Source organism: Nymphalis io, chromosome 3, assembly GCF_905147045.1.
Source record: "Nymphalis io chromosome 3, ilAglIoxx1.1, whole genome shotgun sequence".
NCBI classification, from domain to species: Eukaryota; Metazoa; Arthropoda; class Insecta; order Lepidoptera; family Nymphalidae; genus Nymphalis; species Nymphalis io.
In genome coordinates, this window is record NC_065890.1 from 4,262,138 (window position 1) to 4,275,419 (window position 13,282).

The window sequence follows — 13,282 nt, forward strand, 5'->3', positions numbered from 1 at the left end:
TTTGTTTACTTCTAGTATTAAGTACACATTTTCATTCTTAGACAGTAGCGCCCACATTGTGATTTGTATGACATCGTTGCATAATTTATCAATAAAATAACAAGTATTAATTCCTCTTATATGGAATCACATAATATATCTTAATGTAAAACTCTTAATATTATTTCAATTTAAAAAAAAAAACAAAAACTACTAAACTTTCTGGCGAGAAACCCGGAGTCGACAGTATTAACACTCCGGTTCTTCAGAAAGACGATAAAGCCATTGGTCATGCGACTCATGCCTTTAACTTAACCGGTTCGGTAAACATTGATTCAACTTGTTGTAAACAAACACTTCGTTAGTTTGCTGTATATGATTTTTTTTTCGAGAATTTAATTGATATTAGCCACATTATCCCGGGTAGAGAAAGGTTTCTTAAGTTTTTGTATTGCAGTTTTAGTTTTGACCACAATCGATCCATTTGAAAAGTTTCCCTGTGTACCTAACACTAAAAGAGTAGCGTCTTGGATATAAGCTGTTGATACGTAAAAAATAATGAGTGTTAACTTATATTTATGTATTTATCAAAAGCAAATGGAAATAGGGCAATTTTCCGATTTGTTAATAGGCTAGTTGGCATGTCGCCCGCCTCGAAATATTTACATTACGAAAACTAACAATGTAAACAAGAAATCAAAAAATAGAACTCTATTTTTGTCTTTTATTACTTTTGTAAAGAGAAATAAACAGGTAATTGGTTAAGGAAAATGCCGTTGTGGAATTTTAATAAAACAATAAGATACATATAAAAATATTTTATTAAAAACATTTTGGTAACATTTAATAAGAACACTTAGGTAAAAATAATCGACATCAAAATCATTTAAAAAGAACAGCCTGGACTGGAAGTTCACGGAGGAAACCGGAACAGCAAAAAAAAAAGTAAAATAAATAAAAACAATGATAACACTCTAGGCAGACATGTCTAATTGACAACCAGAATTAAGGCATCGCAAGAATAATTATTTAAGTACGATAAAATACCTACGGCTATTATTATGATAATTACAACAAATAAACGCCTAGTGCGTAGCGTTCGCATGTGACGCGTCGTCTCCGTTTCCCGCCCGCTCAGACGGGAGCGGCGCGGGAGGCGACGGCGACGCGCGACCCTGTAGTCTCTTGGCAGGGAACTTACATCGAGTATTATTGCCACTAACATTATTTCACTCCAATCACGAGACATTTCGCTTGCCACTACGCCATAATTATACACTACTAAATACTAAAACATCCCAATTATACGAAGCTATGTTAAAATTTTACCTAACTAATAATATTATCTTCGGTTAATTTTGATACTAGAGTGATATAACATCTCATATTGTACTCTTAACATTAGATACGCTGGATTAAATTATAAAATGAGGAATTACATGTTATACATAATATTGCAAGCATTACTGAGATTGTGCACGTTACGTGTATCTTTTTTAAAAGTAACAATTTAAAACTTATGTTTTAAGAAGGACGATCGCTTATACTGAAGTTGACGAGGATCGGGCTACCGGCCGTGCCGGCCTGCCCTTACAAACAGCTACATTAAAGGAACAGTCAAAGATTAAATTACGAGCATTGGCACTTTCAATATTAAATCTTAATTACACTCTCGAAATAGCACTGCATATCAATAACCAACTTAAAAACTAAATTCAGATCAGTCATTTATGATATCACATCAAAATAAACAGGGAAATATATAATATGTGATTATCGATTGGATATACTATATAATATATATTATATTCTTTTCAAAAGAGGTATTAATTTTTCTTAAGGGTTACTAAAATATTGAGCTCTGCGCCGCGCGCGACGCACTATATCACGGTAATAAGAGAATAACATTAAACCAATAAGTTTTGGTACTTGGAGTTTGTCTCCGAGTTAATTCTATTTCGCTAAACCTACATAATGCTTATCAGATACGTAATACACAGGACGCGCACCCCTCGGCGGTCGCAGACATTCCGCGGGCGCCACGTCTAGGCAATAAACCCTTCATCCCTATACAATTTTCATTATAAAAATACTGTCATTTGACTACAGTTCAATGAGAAAATAATAGTTATCGTAAATATGAATGAACAATAGATAAAATACAACACAATATAATATAATGTATATGAGTTGACTAAACAAAATAAAATGCATAAAATTGAAATGATTAAAACATTGTAAAATTACTTGAAGACACTTTGCAATGGAAGGTACTAATTTTATACTTTATATATAAAATTATATAGTTAATAGTTTTAGAAAAAAAAAATCATTCAGTTAAAATAAATAGCACAACAACCAATATATTTGGCAATGTGGATTAAAATAATTAACAACTACTACCCCTCGGCTGCTAACTTAAACAAAATTGGAATGCAAATATTGCATCGCACCTCGGCCTCTGTTGGTATTTGGGAGCGCGGCGCTCTGCCGACAGGGACTCCTACACTACAACTTAGGAGACTTTACAACAAGAGCTACTATATAAAACTGTGCGTATCTCTCCAAATATTCCCCTTTGAACTACATTCGATTGAAGCTTGTCATATATAAAGTTAATAACTAAATAATAATCTGAATGCAACATTTCATTTTAAATAACCATAACAACCATTTGTGAGTATGTGTGAATGATTATAGCACACTGCTTGCAAAGGCACCTCTAATATTTTTTGATTTTGATATATGACTTAAGAGATGCCTATCAATTTAGGATTATTGTTAGGTATATCACTGTAAGCTGCATTCTGAGATCCATGCTATATGTTCAGTCATGACCCACTGAATCATAAATATTATAATAAATTTTGTAAATTATTTACTTATAACTTATGTGTTTATGTTCATAGCCCATTTGTATTGATTACTGGATAAATATAGATATCATAATAAATTGGCGATGACTCATATATAAAGCAATTGATAAAAAATGCATAATAATCATGTAAATTTAAATCGTGATAAGCCCATTGTTTTGGTAGAATTCTGCTAATAAAATTATCGTTATAAAGTTTAAATAAATCAATGTGTCAATGTTGGTCCCTTCCATAATATTTGCCAAACTTTGAATCAAATCCCATATAAATAAAATTTTGTTAACTACAAACTGTATTGTCTCATATCAACGTTTTTTTATAAAAATAACTATGAGAAATATTTAAATATTATAGTGTAGAAATACCAGTTTAAATTTAAAGCTGATTACAACATAGCAGAACCAAAGTTGCACAAAAGGACAGTATCAATTATTATTAATTACAGTAGTTAGTATTTTACACATTACTTACATATAATTTAAGAGACTCACTATTAAATATCTTGACTAAATTAAGAGACCATGGATATTACAATTAAAATATGCATTTATAGAGAATTTTCCAGTCTGTTAATGACACTTACGATAATTTCACTAGAAGCCCAGCATCTGGGCATATTAATGACTCCAACGTTTTAAAACGGTCTGTTACATCTACTAAAACCTTAGAATATCTAATCACTGTTTTAATTTGTGATGATATGCACTGATAACCCATTATTACTATGTTTCTTATGGGTTTGTCACGTAACTATATGAGTTGTTCGAGCTTTCACACAAGAGTGGATAGGAGACAGATATTTTGGGCAATGTGTCAAGATCGTAACCTCTAGATGACATGTCATCACTATTATATTATGTTCGGACGGGAAATCCAACAATCATAATTAAATCTTAAAATTAACATTCAGCTTGGCTATAAATTCGTGCCGTCTCGTCAAAATCGCAAATTGAATATACGAGATGCAGCCATTCCATTGAAACGATTCTGTTTATTAATGACTGTGGAATATATTCATATCAATATAATCTTACACTAAATATTATCATAAAACAATATTCAAATAATAAATATAAGTTGTAATGGTGGGAATAACTCATGACATTTAAAAGTAAAAGTCCATAATAATTTAAATTTAAATATTGCTTCAACATAATAAAACATAAAACCTAAGGGTCAAAATTTTTTTCAACCAATTGATTTTATGCCAATCAACATAAATTGTCATCAAACAATTTGTAGATAATTTAATATGCATTATTAAACAAGAAATATTCTTTGGATAACAAATAATTATTTATATTTCTAAGAGGAACTAAATGTAATATAATATATTATTATTTTTTGTCTTTATATTATATATTAAATAATTAATTTATAAGATTGGAATTTGAGGACTGATTCATTATGATCCTAGTTTTTGGGATTAAAATGCCAATTTAGTATGTAATGTTTTTACATAACATATGGCATTAACTTTTAATAATAACCTACCTTTTAATTTATCACACATTTAAATAAGTTAAAAACAAAAACGAAACTAAAATGGATCGTCACGCGTTTCTTAGAATTTGTCAAAAATTGCATTTTTTTAAATTAAGATCACAGTATTAAGTCACTTTTAAAATGTAACTCTACGAATTCGCGGGACGATAGCCACATACATATTCCACAGTCATCTGAACTGGGTCACATCAGGCAAATATGTTAACAAAATATTAGGATATTGTCACATACCAGCGACTTCAGTTCAAGTGGAAAATTTGTTCATTATCTAAAATAAATAGTACCTGATAGAAAATAGAAATCCCTGGCATTTTAGGCTAGAATGTCAGGTCGTCAGGTTATAAATTCATAATATAGTAAACTAAAGTCATTGGCTGCAATTACAATGGTGGGACAAACACCATTCATGTGACAAATTAAAAAAGTTGATTTGCACCCTGTTGTGTCCCAGTTATGTCCCAAAATTCCGTTTGTTCAGGATTATGTTGTCATATTGTCGAATTAATCTGTGGCAGCTACAACCCATGAGAAGCCACACAAGCGGCAAGAATCTTTTACGTACTGCGTGCGTGTCCCGTACGGTCCCAACCGGTGGTACTGCGATCGGTTGGCGAAGAACAGCGCAGGGTTGTTTGGCGGCAGTACTGTGGCACGGTAATTCCATCGAGGATCAGTGAGATTAGCACTCAAGTTGAGAATATCATTCCCTCCATAAAATACTGTAACATCTTCAACTTTTTTCTCTTTCGGACGTGGCTGTGGTTGCACAACGGGCTCAAATAATTTCTGAAATACATTATAATACGAATATAATCACGAACCAACAAGTTTCACTACATAATAAGACTAAGTTCAATGTAAAAATCGATATTTTTAATTATGCGATTATAGTTACGATAACCTTTTTATTTATTTTTTAATACTCATAAACAAACAAATGAAAAATATATACATGTGGTAAGTGAAATAAGCACTAGTTTAGTTCGCAAAATCTTTCCATTATCACACGTCAATTGTACACAACATTGATAGCGTAAGACGTTCGCCATTACGGAATATTATGAAAATAGAGAGGTCAAGGCCAGGACGTACGCAAACAAAATAATGCAAATTATTTAACTTTTCTTACCTTCTCTGTTGTCTGAGGACTAGAAGGCAAGGAATCGTTATTCACAGACTCGGATTTTAACGAGCCCAATGAGCCGATACCGCTAGATTCACTGGAGACAGATGGGCTCGGGCTCGTCTGAGACTGGGACAGGCCCGCTATATCTATGATATGCCTGAACGAATTAAAATTTTCTGTCTCCAATCCAGCCAGAGGTAGTGCAACTGTTAAAGCCATGTCTGCAAATGGATAATAACAATTGTATTCCAATTTACACGTGCATAATATACGTTACTGCGTGTGAACACTTCGAAGTAATGTTGACAGAATTCATCGCGCCAATTTTTCTTACCACGACACAATATGTAAGCAAATTTCACCATTAACTAGATAATCACAAATAAAATAAAACACAACGATAATAGGAATAAAAAAAACAATAATTACCGAAAAGCGCAATCTTCAAAAGTACAAGCCTCGGCGTAGTTGAAAGAGATCGAACATTTACGAAGTGAAGTTAGTTACATTATCTCGCGTTTGCGTGTGCGTGATGTCGAGCGGCAAGCGGAAGTTATTATTATGTCGGTAAAACAGTCTATTACGCAGCAAACATAGTTTTTTTGAAATATCACTTGTTTTATAAAAAAATTGCATTTTTAATGTATCTTCCTGTTATAAATGGTTAAAAAATGATTAATTACGACGTTTGTAGTCATATTTAGTTAGAAAAACATATGTGGTTATTCGTGAAGCAACGCCATCTAGGCAAGGCAAACCTAAGATGAAACTGGCTTTTTGAAAGATTGTATTAATTCCTGAAGCGCTAGATGGCATTGCTACATTGAAATAGAAGTTTACGCTGCACCTTAGAGATGGCGCTCTCAGGTATTAAGCTGAACAAGACAAAAATAAATTCTTTGGTCATTTTATTAAAAAATTGTTGCTTATTATACTGATAAATTATTATAAGCCATTGAAATGATGTATTTGCTGTTGGAAATCGTGGTGAAAAATAATCAAAACAAGGAATCTATTGTCTACAATATTATACACGTGTAAAAACTCACTAAATTATTGTTAAAAATAGGTGAAAATTATTGTCTGGTTTGATGATTTTAAGAAACAAACACTTGTATTGTAATATTTCTCTCTATGTAGATATTACATATCTATATCAAATATAATAGTAAGGGGGTAGAATAATATTCTTACTTCTTTATTTATTACAAGGGATTAGTACACCATCTAATTAATTTTTAGACGAACTAGGGTGTTAAAAACCAAACGTTAAAGACAAATAAATGTTTAGGTAAAATCGATTCTATGAATTGTGTGCTTTGCAATAAGGGTCATAGTAAAAAATGTACCTAGGTACTTATTTATAGATACATAAATATCGCTTAATACTTTAAAATAAGATCACTCCAAACTACCTTCGTATAAGTATGATCTTTCTTTCTTTTTTTTTGTTATTTTTTTTATAGAATAGGAAGTCAGACGAGCATATGGGCCAACTGATGGTAAGTGGTCACCAACGTATAGACATTGGCATTGTAAGAAATGTTAACCATCGCTTACATCACCAATGCGCCACCAACCTTGGGAACTAAGATGTTATGTCCCTTGTGCCTGTAATTAAACTGGCTCCCTCACTCTTCAAACTGGAGCACTACAATATCAAGTACTGCTATGTCGCGGTAGAATATCTAATGAGTGGGTGGTACATACCCAGACGAACTTGCACAAAGCTCTACCACCAGTACAACCACTTTCTTTGCTAAGCTTAATCTAGCTAATATTTATTAATTAAAGTTTACTTATGATATGATTGATAATATTGTTATGAGTTAGTATAGATGTGAGTCACGATAGTAGTAGAAAAAGTTTAAGAAACTGTACTTAAAAATATATATAGAACACAAGTATTGCTAATTCCTTAAGCAAGAGTGTCGGGTTGGCGTCCCATCCGTTTATGAGAGTGAGGGAATAGAGAGTGCACCTGTGTTTACGCACTCATTTGTGTACTATAATATGTCCTGCGCTAATCTCTCTTGAGCCTTGCCGCCGTGGACGAAATCGGTCAGGAGGACTTCATTCAAAGTAGATTCGTGAAAAAATTGTGTTTTTAATGTCAAAGAAGTTGTTAACTACCTACCTAAAATTTAAAGTGGATATAAATTTTGAGTAGATAATTAAGTTGAAATTGTTTAATTATAAATAAATAAGTAAACATGTATATAGTCAAGAATTGTTTGTACTTAATGTAAATTAGCAGAGCAATTAGCAAATGGCATGGACTATATAAATTTACGATTTATTTTTATTGCATCTACTACAGTTATAGGTATTATTAGTATGTAGGTACCTATGTTGTACTGTAGTGAGTAGTCACGCGTATCACTTTATGTTGCATTTATGAATCTATTAATCTATAAACTGACTTAATAAAAAATATAGATATATAGGAAAATATCCAATTAAATAATTATTTAATATGCTACCACACAGCGGTTATATAACGTTAGAGAATCTTGCATAACATTTGTTGACTAACTTTTTTTAACAAATTGTAACAGAAGTTATAAATTGTTAGTTATGTTATACAACTGCATGTAACAAAATGTTATACAATTAATTACAGTATTATACAACAAATTATAACTTTTGTTGTAATGTATATATTCAGATCCAAGCTGATGGTTACAGAATGTTATACGATGTTATACGAGTTGACCCAATGTGGTTTATAACATATAACATTCTTAACATATTGCAGCAAAATGTTACAAACTGTTATAAAATGTTATCGCGCTACACAATGTTTTATAATTTTATATAACCTCTGTGTGGGAGCACACTTATGAAGATTTTTAGTCTATTTGGTTGAATTTTGACACTTAAATACGGCTAACATTTACCCAAGTGTCAAAATTATTGCGAATTTGGTGAAAAAATAATTAATGTTCTCAATAAGATGGATATGTATAGGTAGTATGATAGACTTCGTAACAGGAGGACATGTTGTCAACAAAATTACGACAAATGTAGGAAATTCATACTTAGGTATAGGTATTCAAAATAATTTATAAAACGTGACTGAAACGCTTATAGATTATACGGTTATCATGGTTATGGAGATAATTGTTATATAACAAGAGTTTTATGTATGTACCAATATGAATGGTTGAATGGCGAATGGAAGACCGAAAAAAGATGAATAGGCTGTGGGTGGGATGATATGGGCCAGCACGGAGTGACAGAGGAAATGAGTAGTGCCCAAATCGTTATTATATTTATAAAACAATGTATTTTTTACAAAGAATTTGCTTCTTAGCTTTTAAAATATATTCTAACTGCAACTTGAAGAAAATGAGATGGAATGATTTATTACGAAACGCTCGCTTTTACCTAAGTTTTGTTTGTTAGTTTTTTACCATTCTGTACAACTAAAATTATTAAGTACGGTTTTTCTTTTTATACAGAATCTACATATAATATTAGTATAAATTCAGGACGGATAAAGCTGTACGGTATGTTAACGGTACCGTAGTACAGCTTAACATGCTGACGTAGCCGGCAAAGTCAAAAAGTCGGTATGTATCTATGTAGGCACCTACCTATGAAACACGTATTAACACAGTATGTACGGATGCATAAATCGGCCGTTGTCGAAAATTGATTTCCCATAGTTTAAAATAGCATGATGAAATCCTTATTTTGCTCGGGCGAAGGCGGGACGGGTAGCTACAGTCTAATAAAGTAATAAAAAAGGACAAATGTTCAGAATATTTGAAAAATATCAAATCGTTAAAAAATGGTTCCTACTAATATAAATTATTCTACAATAAAATGACGTCACGACATTGGTACTTATAAGACGAGCTGAATAAAAAGTATGGAGAGGTGTTTGTATTTTCTGTGATATTGTATGGATAGACAAACAATTATGAATGAAACATATTTGCCAATAGGTACTAGGCAAGTAGATAGGTAACCACTATACCATAAAGATTAATGGGCATGTATAAAGGTATAAAGGACAAGGAAAATACAAAAAATAATATGTTTGTAGTAAAAAAACTTTTGATTCTTAAGCTTCTTCTAAAATATGTAGGATATGAGAATACCTGCATTATCAAGTTCAAGACCTATCGAGTAAATATTCCCTAGAATATTTGTAAGGTTATAGGTCTAAAAAATTAAATATTAGATAATACGTGGCTGAACAGAGATGCTGTTGCAATTACGAAATACGAGCATCGTCGTGGAGGCGTCACAATGATGTGTCACTCGTTTATCGCACCGCCGTAATTGCTCCGGCTAGCGCCCGCTCCCGCGATTTGTAAATATTCTTATTTCGCCACTTATAGCGTCCGTTCAATAAAATAATAATAGTAAACATCCGTGCAAATGGCCGGCGGGCGGAGGGCGGCGGGGCGCGGGCCTCGGGCGGCCGAAGGGGCAGCGGGGGATGCGGCGCGGAGGGAAAGCTTATCGATTCGCGCCCGCGCGACACACTGTATCTATCCTCTCATCGAAGCCCGTTTGCTGGCCCCACAAAGAAAGAGATAGGTTTCGCCGACTTTGATCCTTTTGTTTTTGGGCAGCGTCCGGCGATGCGGGCGGGGGCTGAAAAATGTGAAGGGGCGCTGATTGGCCAGGCCGGCCCCGCCCCCGCTCCGCGCATGCAGCCTCCGTCAAAGCCTCCGGTGCTCAGTTCAAGGGCGGTTGCGGCGTCGCACGCTGACTTGTTTGGGTTCTCGGCTATTTATAACATGATAAGAACAATTACCGCAAGCGAGCCGATAACGGCTTCGGCAAGCGGCTTATTTGCTTATATTTGCCAGTTAAAGTGGCATTTTTTTATAAAATACACCATAGTTATATTTAAACATTATGAAAGGTCAACTACGGCAAGATGTTTAGTAGCCAAGAGCATAACACGTAGACAATTACATAATGATTAACAGATTTTATAGCATTTAATACATCATTAATCATATTAAACTTATCTACCTTAATTAATTTAAGAATAAAAAAAATAGCTTTCGATATTTTGTAAATATATTTATATTCAATTTACTAATTAAATGTTTTATTTATTTTTATTATATAATATTATGTGGTTCCATAAATAATAATTATTTTATTTATACAAAAGCACTATTCATTAAATAAATAGTAGTATTAATTAGAATACCTACGAGTACCTACACGTTTGTTCGTGGCTTTGAAATTGATATATGTACTTACTTATTATGTCTTTTTATTTCTCTTATTAGACTAAGTATGTATAAATATATTTTTAAAGGTAAAATAATGGAATTGTTGGATTTAACAATACCGATTTATTTTTTATTCATATGTTTATTTTAATATCAAAATGTATGATAGTGATAATTGTTATAAATTAATTAGGTACAGATAGATAGATATGTTTTCATTAACAATATATTGCAATAAAAAACAAATTAAAAGGCACAGCTGTAGACTTGATGTACTTAGACGCTTAATTTATATTGAGCTTTATTGACATTTTAATTTACGCTTATATTTAGAAAAAGCTCTTGAAATTCAACCGCGACTAAGAAAATATAGCTAGCTTCCAAATATGTTATGGGATACAATTGCAAAGTTTTTATTTAATCTGTGCATTTTTCGTTATCATCTGTCCTGTAGCTCCGCCATAAGAGTGCGTAGACCGTGTGTCAATTTGAGGGGGTGCAAATATAACTACAGTCATGTTCTAATTTGTTTTCATTAATATTTTTATTGATTGGTTTGTTTATTTCTTTTGTTATATAAGTACATAATTAAACTGAGTTGTATACATTAAGTTTATTAATTGTATTTTTATAATAAATTATTTTGACTGATCCTACTTATTATTATATAATTTAATTTAATAATAAGATCCTACATACGTTACAAGATCAAATTAGAAACTCGAACTTTAAGAACTTTTAGAATTAGGAGAAATTTCAGTTTGAAATCACTATTCTATTTAAAAAACATTTTAGTAAGTATAAAAAAATGCACAAGAAGTAATATTCATTATAAAGTTAATTCAATGAAATACGACCACGACATCTGATTAGTTTTTTTTTATAAAGATCATATTTAGCGGTTCTAGGATTTAATTTTAAATGTACATACGTTTGTACAGAACATCACTATTTTCCGATGAGAGTTTTACACAAATATAGTGATGTTTAAAATTGAGAAAAAAATATTTCGTAAAGACTATACCGCTGTTCTTTAGGTACCTAGTAATGTAGCTCTACTTTTTCTAATGCAATGGGTGATTGGGTCACCGGATTTAAGTCTCATTACCCAGATATTTTCTTTGAAATAATTAGGCACTTAAAACAGCGTTTTCTTTACACTTTGTCTATTTGTTTGACTCATGTCTCAAATTGTAACTTACAAATATTAATATCCAGGAAATAATAAACAAGTTAAACAATAATCGGAATTTTGTTGGTCGCCACGAAAGGTCGTAGACAAAATTCAATGTACTTAACCTATACTTTTAAATTAATTGTATAATATCTATTTAATATTTATCTGCCGTAACAGACTGTGAATGTCCCACTGCTGGGCTAAAGGCCTCCTCTCCTCTTTTTGAGGAGAAGGTTTGGAGCTTATTCCACCACGCTGCTCCAATGCGGGTTGGTAGAATTCACATGTGGCAGAATTTCAGAGAAATTAGACACATGCAGGTTTCCTCACGATGTTTTCCTTCACCGTAAAGCACGAGATGAATTATAATCACAAATTAAGCACATGAAAATTCAGTGGTGCTTGCCCGGGTTTGAACCCACGATCATCGGTTAAGATTCACGCGTTCTTACCACAGGGCCATCTCGGCTTATCATATTATCTTAATCATCCATAAATAGCTTACGTCGACATACACAAACAACCACATACACAATTAAATAAAGAACTATCAGGTATATTTTTTTCTCTATCAGGGATGGACATTGATTTATTCAAACCGGGAAGCTCACATACAGAAAATAAAAACAAAACTATCTAGATTGACCTATATACCTATATTGAGTTAAGTTGAGCATATTATGTCAAAGCGTCTTCATGGTTCATTTTGTTCATATGGTGTTATCCTGTGGGGTAATAGACGGGTACATATAAGCTACTTACATAAAAAGTGCATTGGAATCATTTGTTTATCATCGTTGTATAATATAGAAATATTTAAATTGTCTAAAAGATAGAAGATTTGTCACGTTAGTTTTAAATTCAAACAAAAAAATTTTTTTCTAATATCTACACTAAAATTGTGTAATTCCAGTCCGCAAGCAATAGGTGTAGTTTATATTTTATTTATTCATTAAGATTTCTCTGGAGTAATTATACCACTACAATATATACAAAACAAAAAAAAAATAGCTAAAAAATAGATGCACTACCTATTAAGGGTAGTACCTCGTGCAATGTTAAAGGAAATATTGCTAAAACTGTTAAATACATGAACCATCCGAATCTTTGATGGGGTGGCACGCACATGTGACTGTTTTTCATCCTACATATTAAGGTTTTCTTACGATGTTTTCTCTTAACGCCGACCACGAGATGACGTAAAAGCACAAATTGTGCATATTCAGAGGTGCCCGGGTTTGAACTTGCAATCCACAATCCTGGGCAACTTGTCGTAGTGAGGATGATTACACTATATTCCAAGACGTACAGAAGGGGTGAATAAATTTATTCCTAAATAATAAACATAAGGACAGAAGCATGACATTGTTATTGAAAATGGAAATATTGTTTTAACTTATGATGATATTAA

At 32.4% G+C, this 13,282-nt stretch overlaps 1 protein-coding gene across 1 annotated transcript; it reads right to left on the reverse strand.

The window, feature by feature from the left end:
• Positions 1-782: 782 nt before the first annotated feature.
• LOC126781398 (uncharacterized) lies at positions 783-6,004 on the reverse strand. Its single transcript, XM_050506359.1, has 3 exons — positions 5,917-6,004; positions 5,491-5,708; positions 783-5,147 (listed from the first exon to the last, which is right to left on the reverse strand). The coding sequence occupies exons 2-3, from the start codon at positions 5,704-5,706 to the stop codon at positions 4,863-4,865; spliced, it is 501 nt and encodes a 166-aa protein (XP_050362316.1). The 5' UTR covers positions 5,707-5,708; positions 5,917-6,004; the 3' UTR covers positions 783-4,862.
• Positions 6,005-13,282: the final 7,278 nt, after the last annotated feature.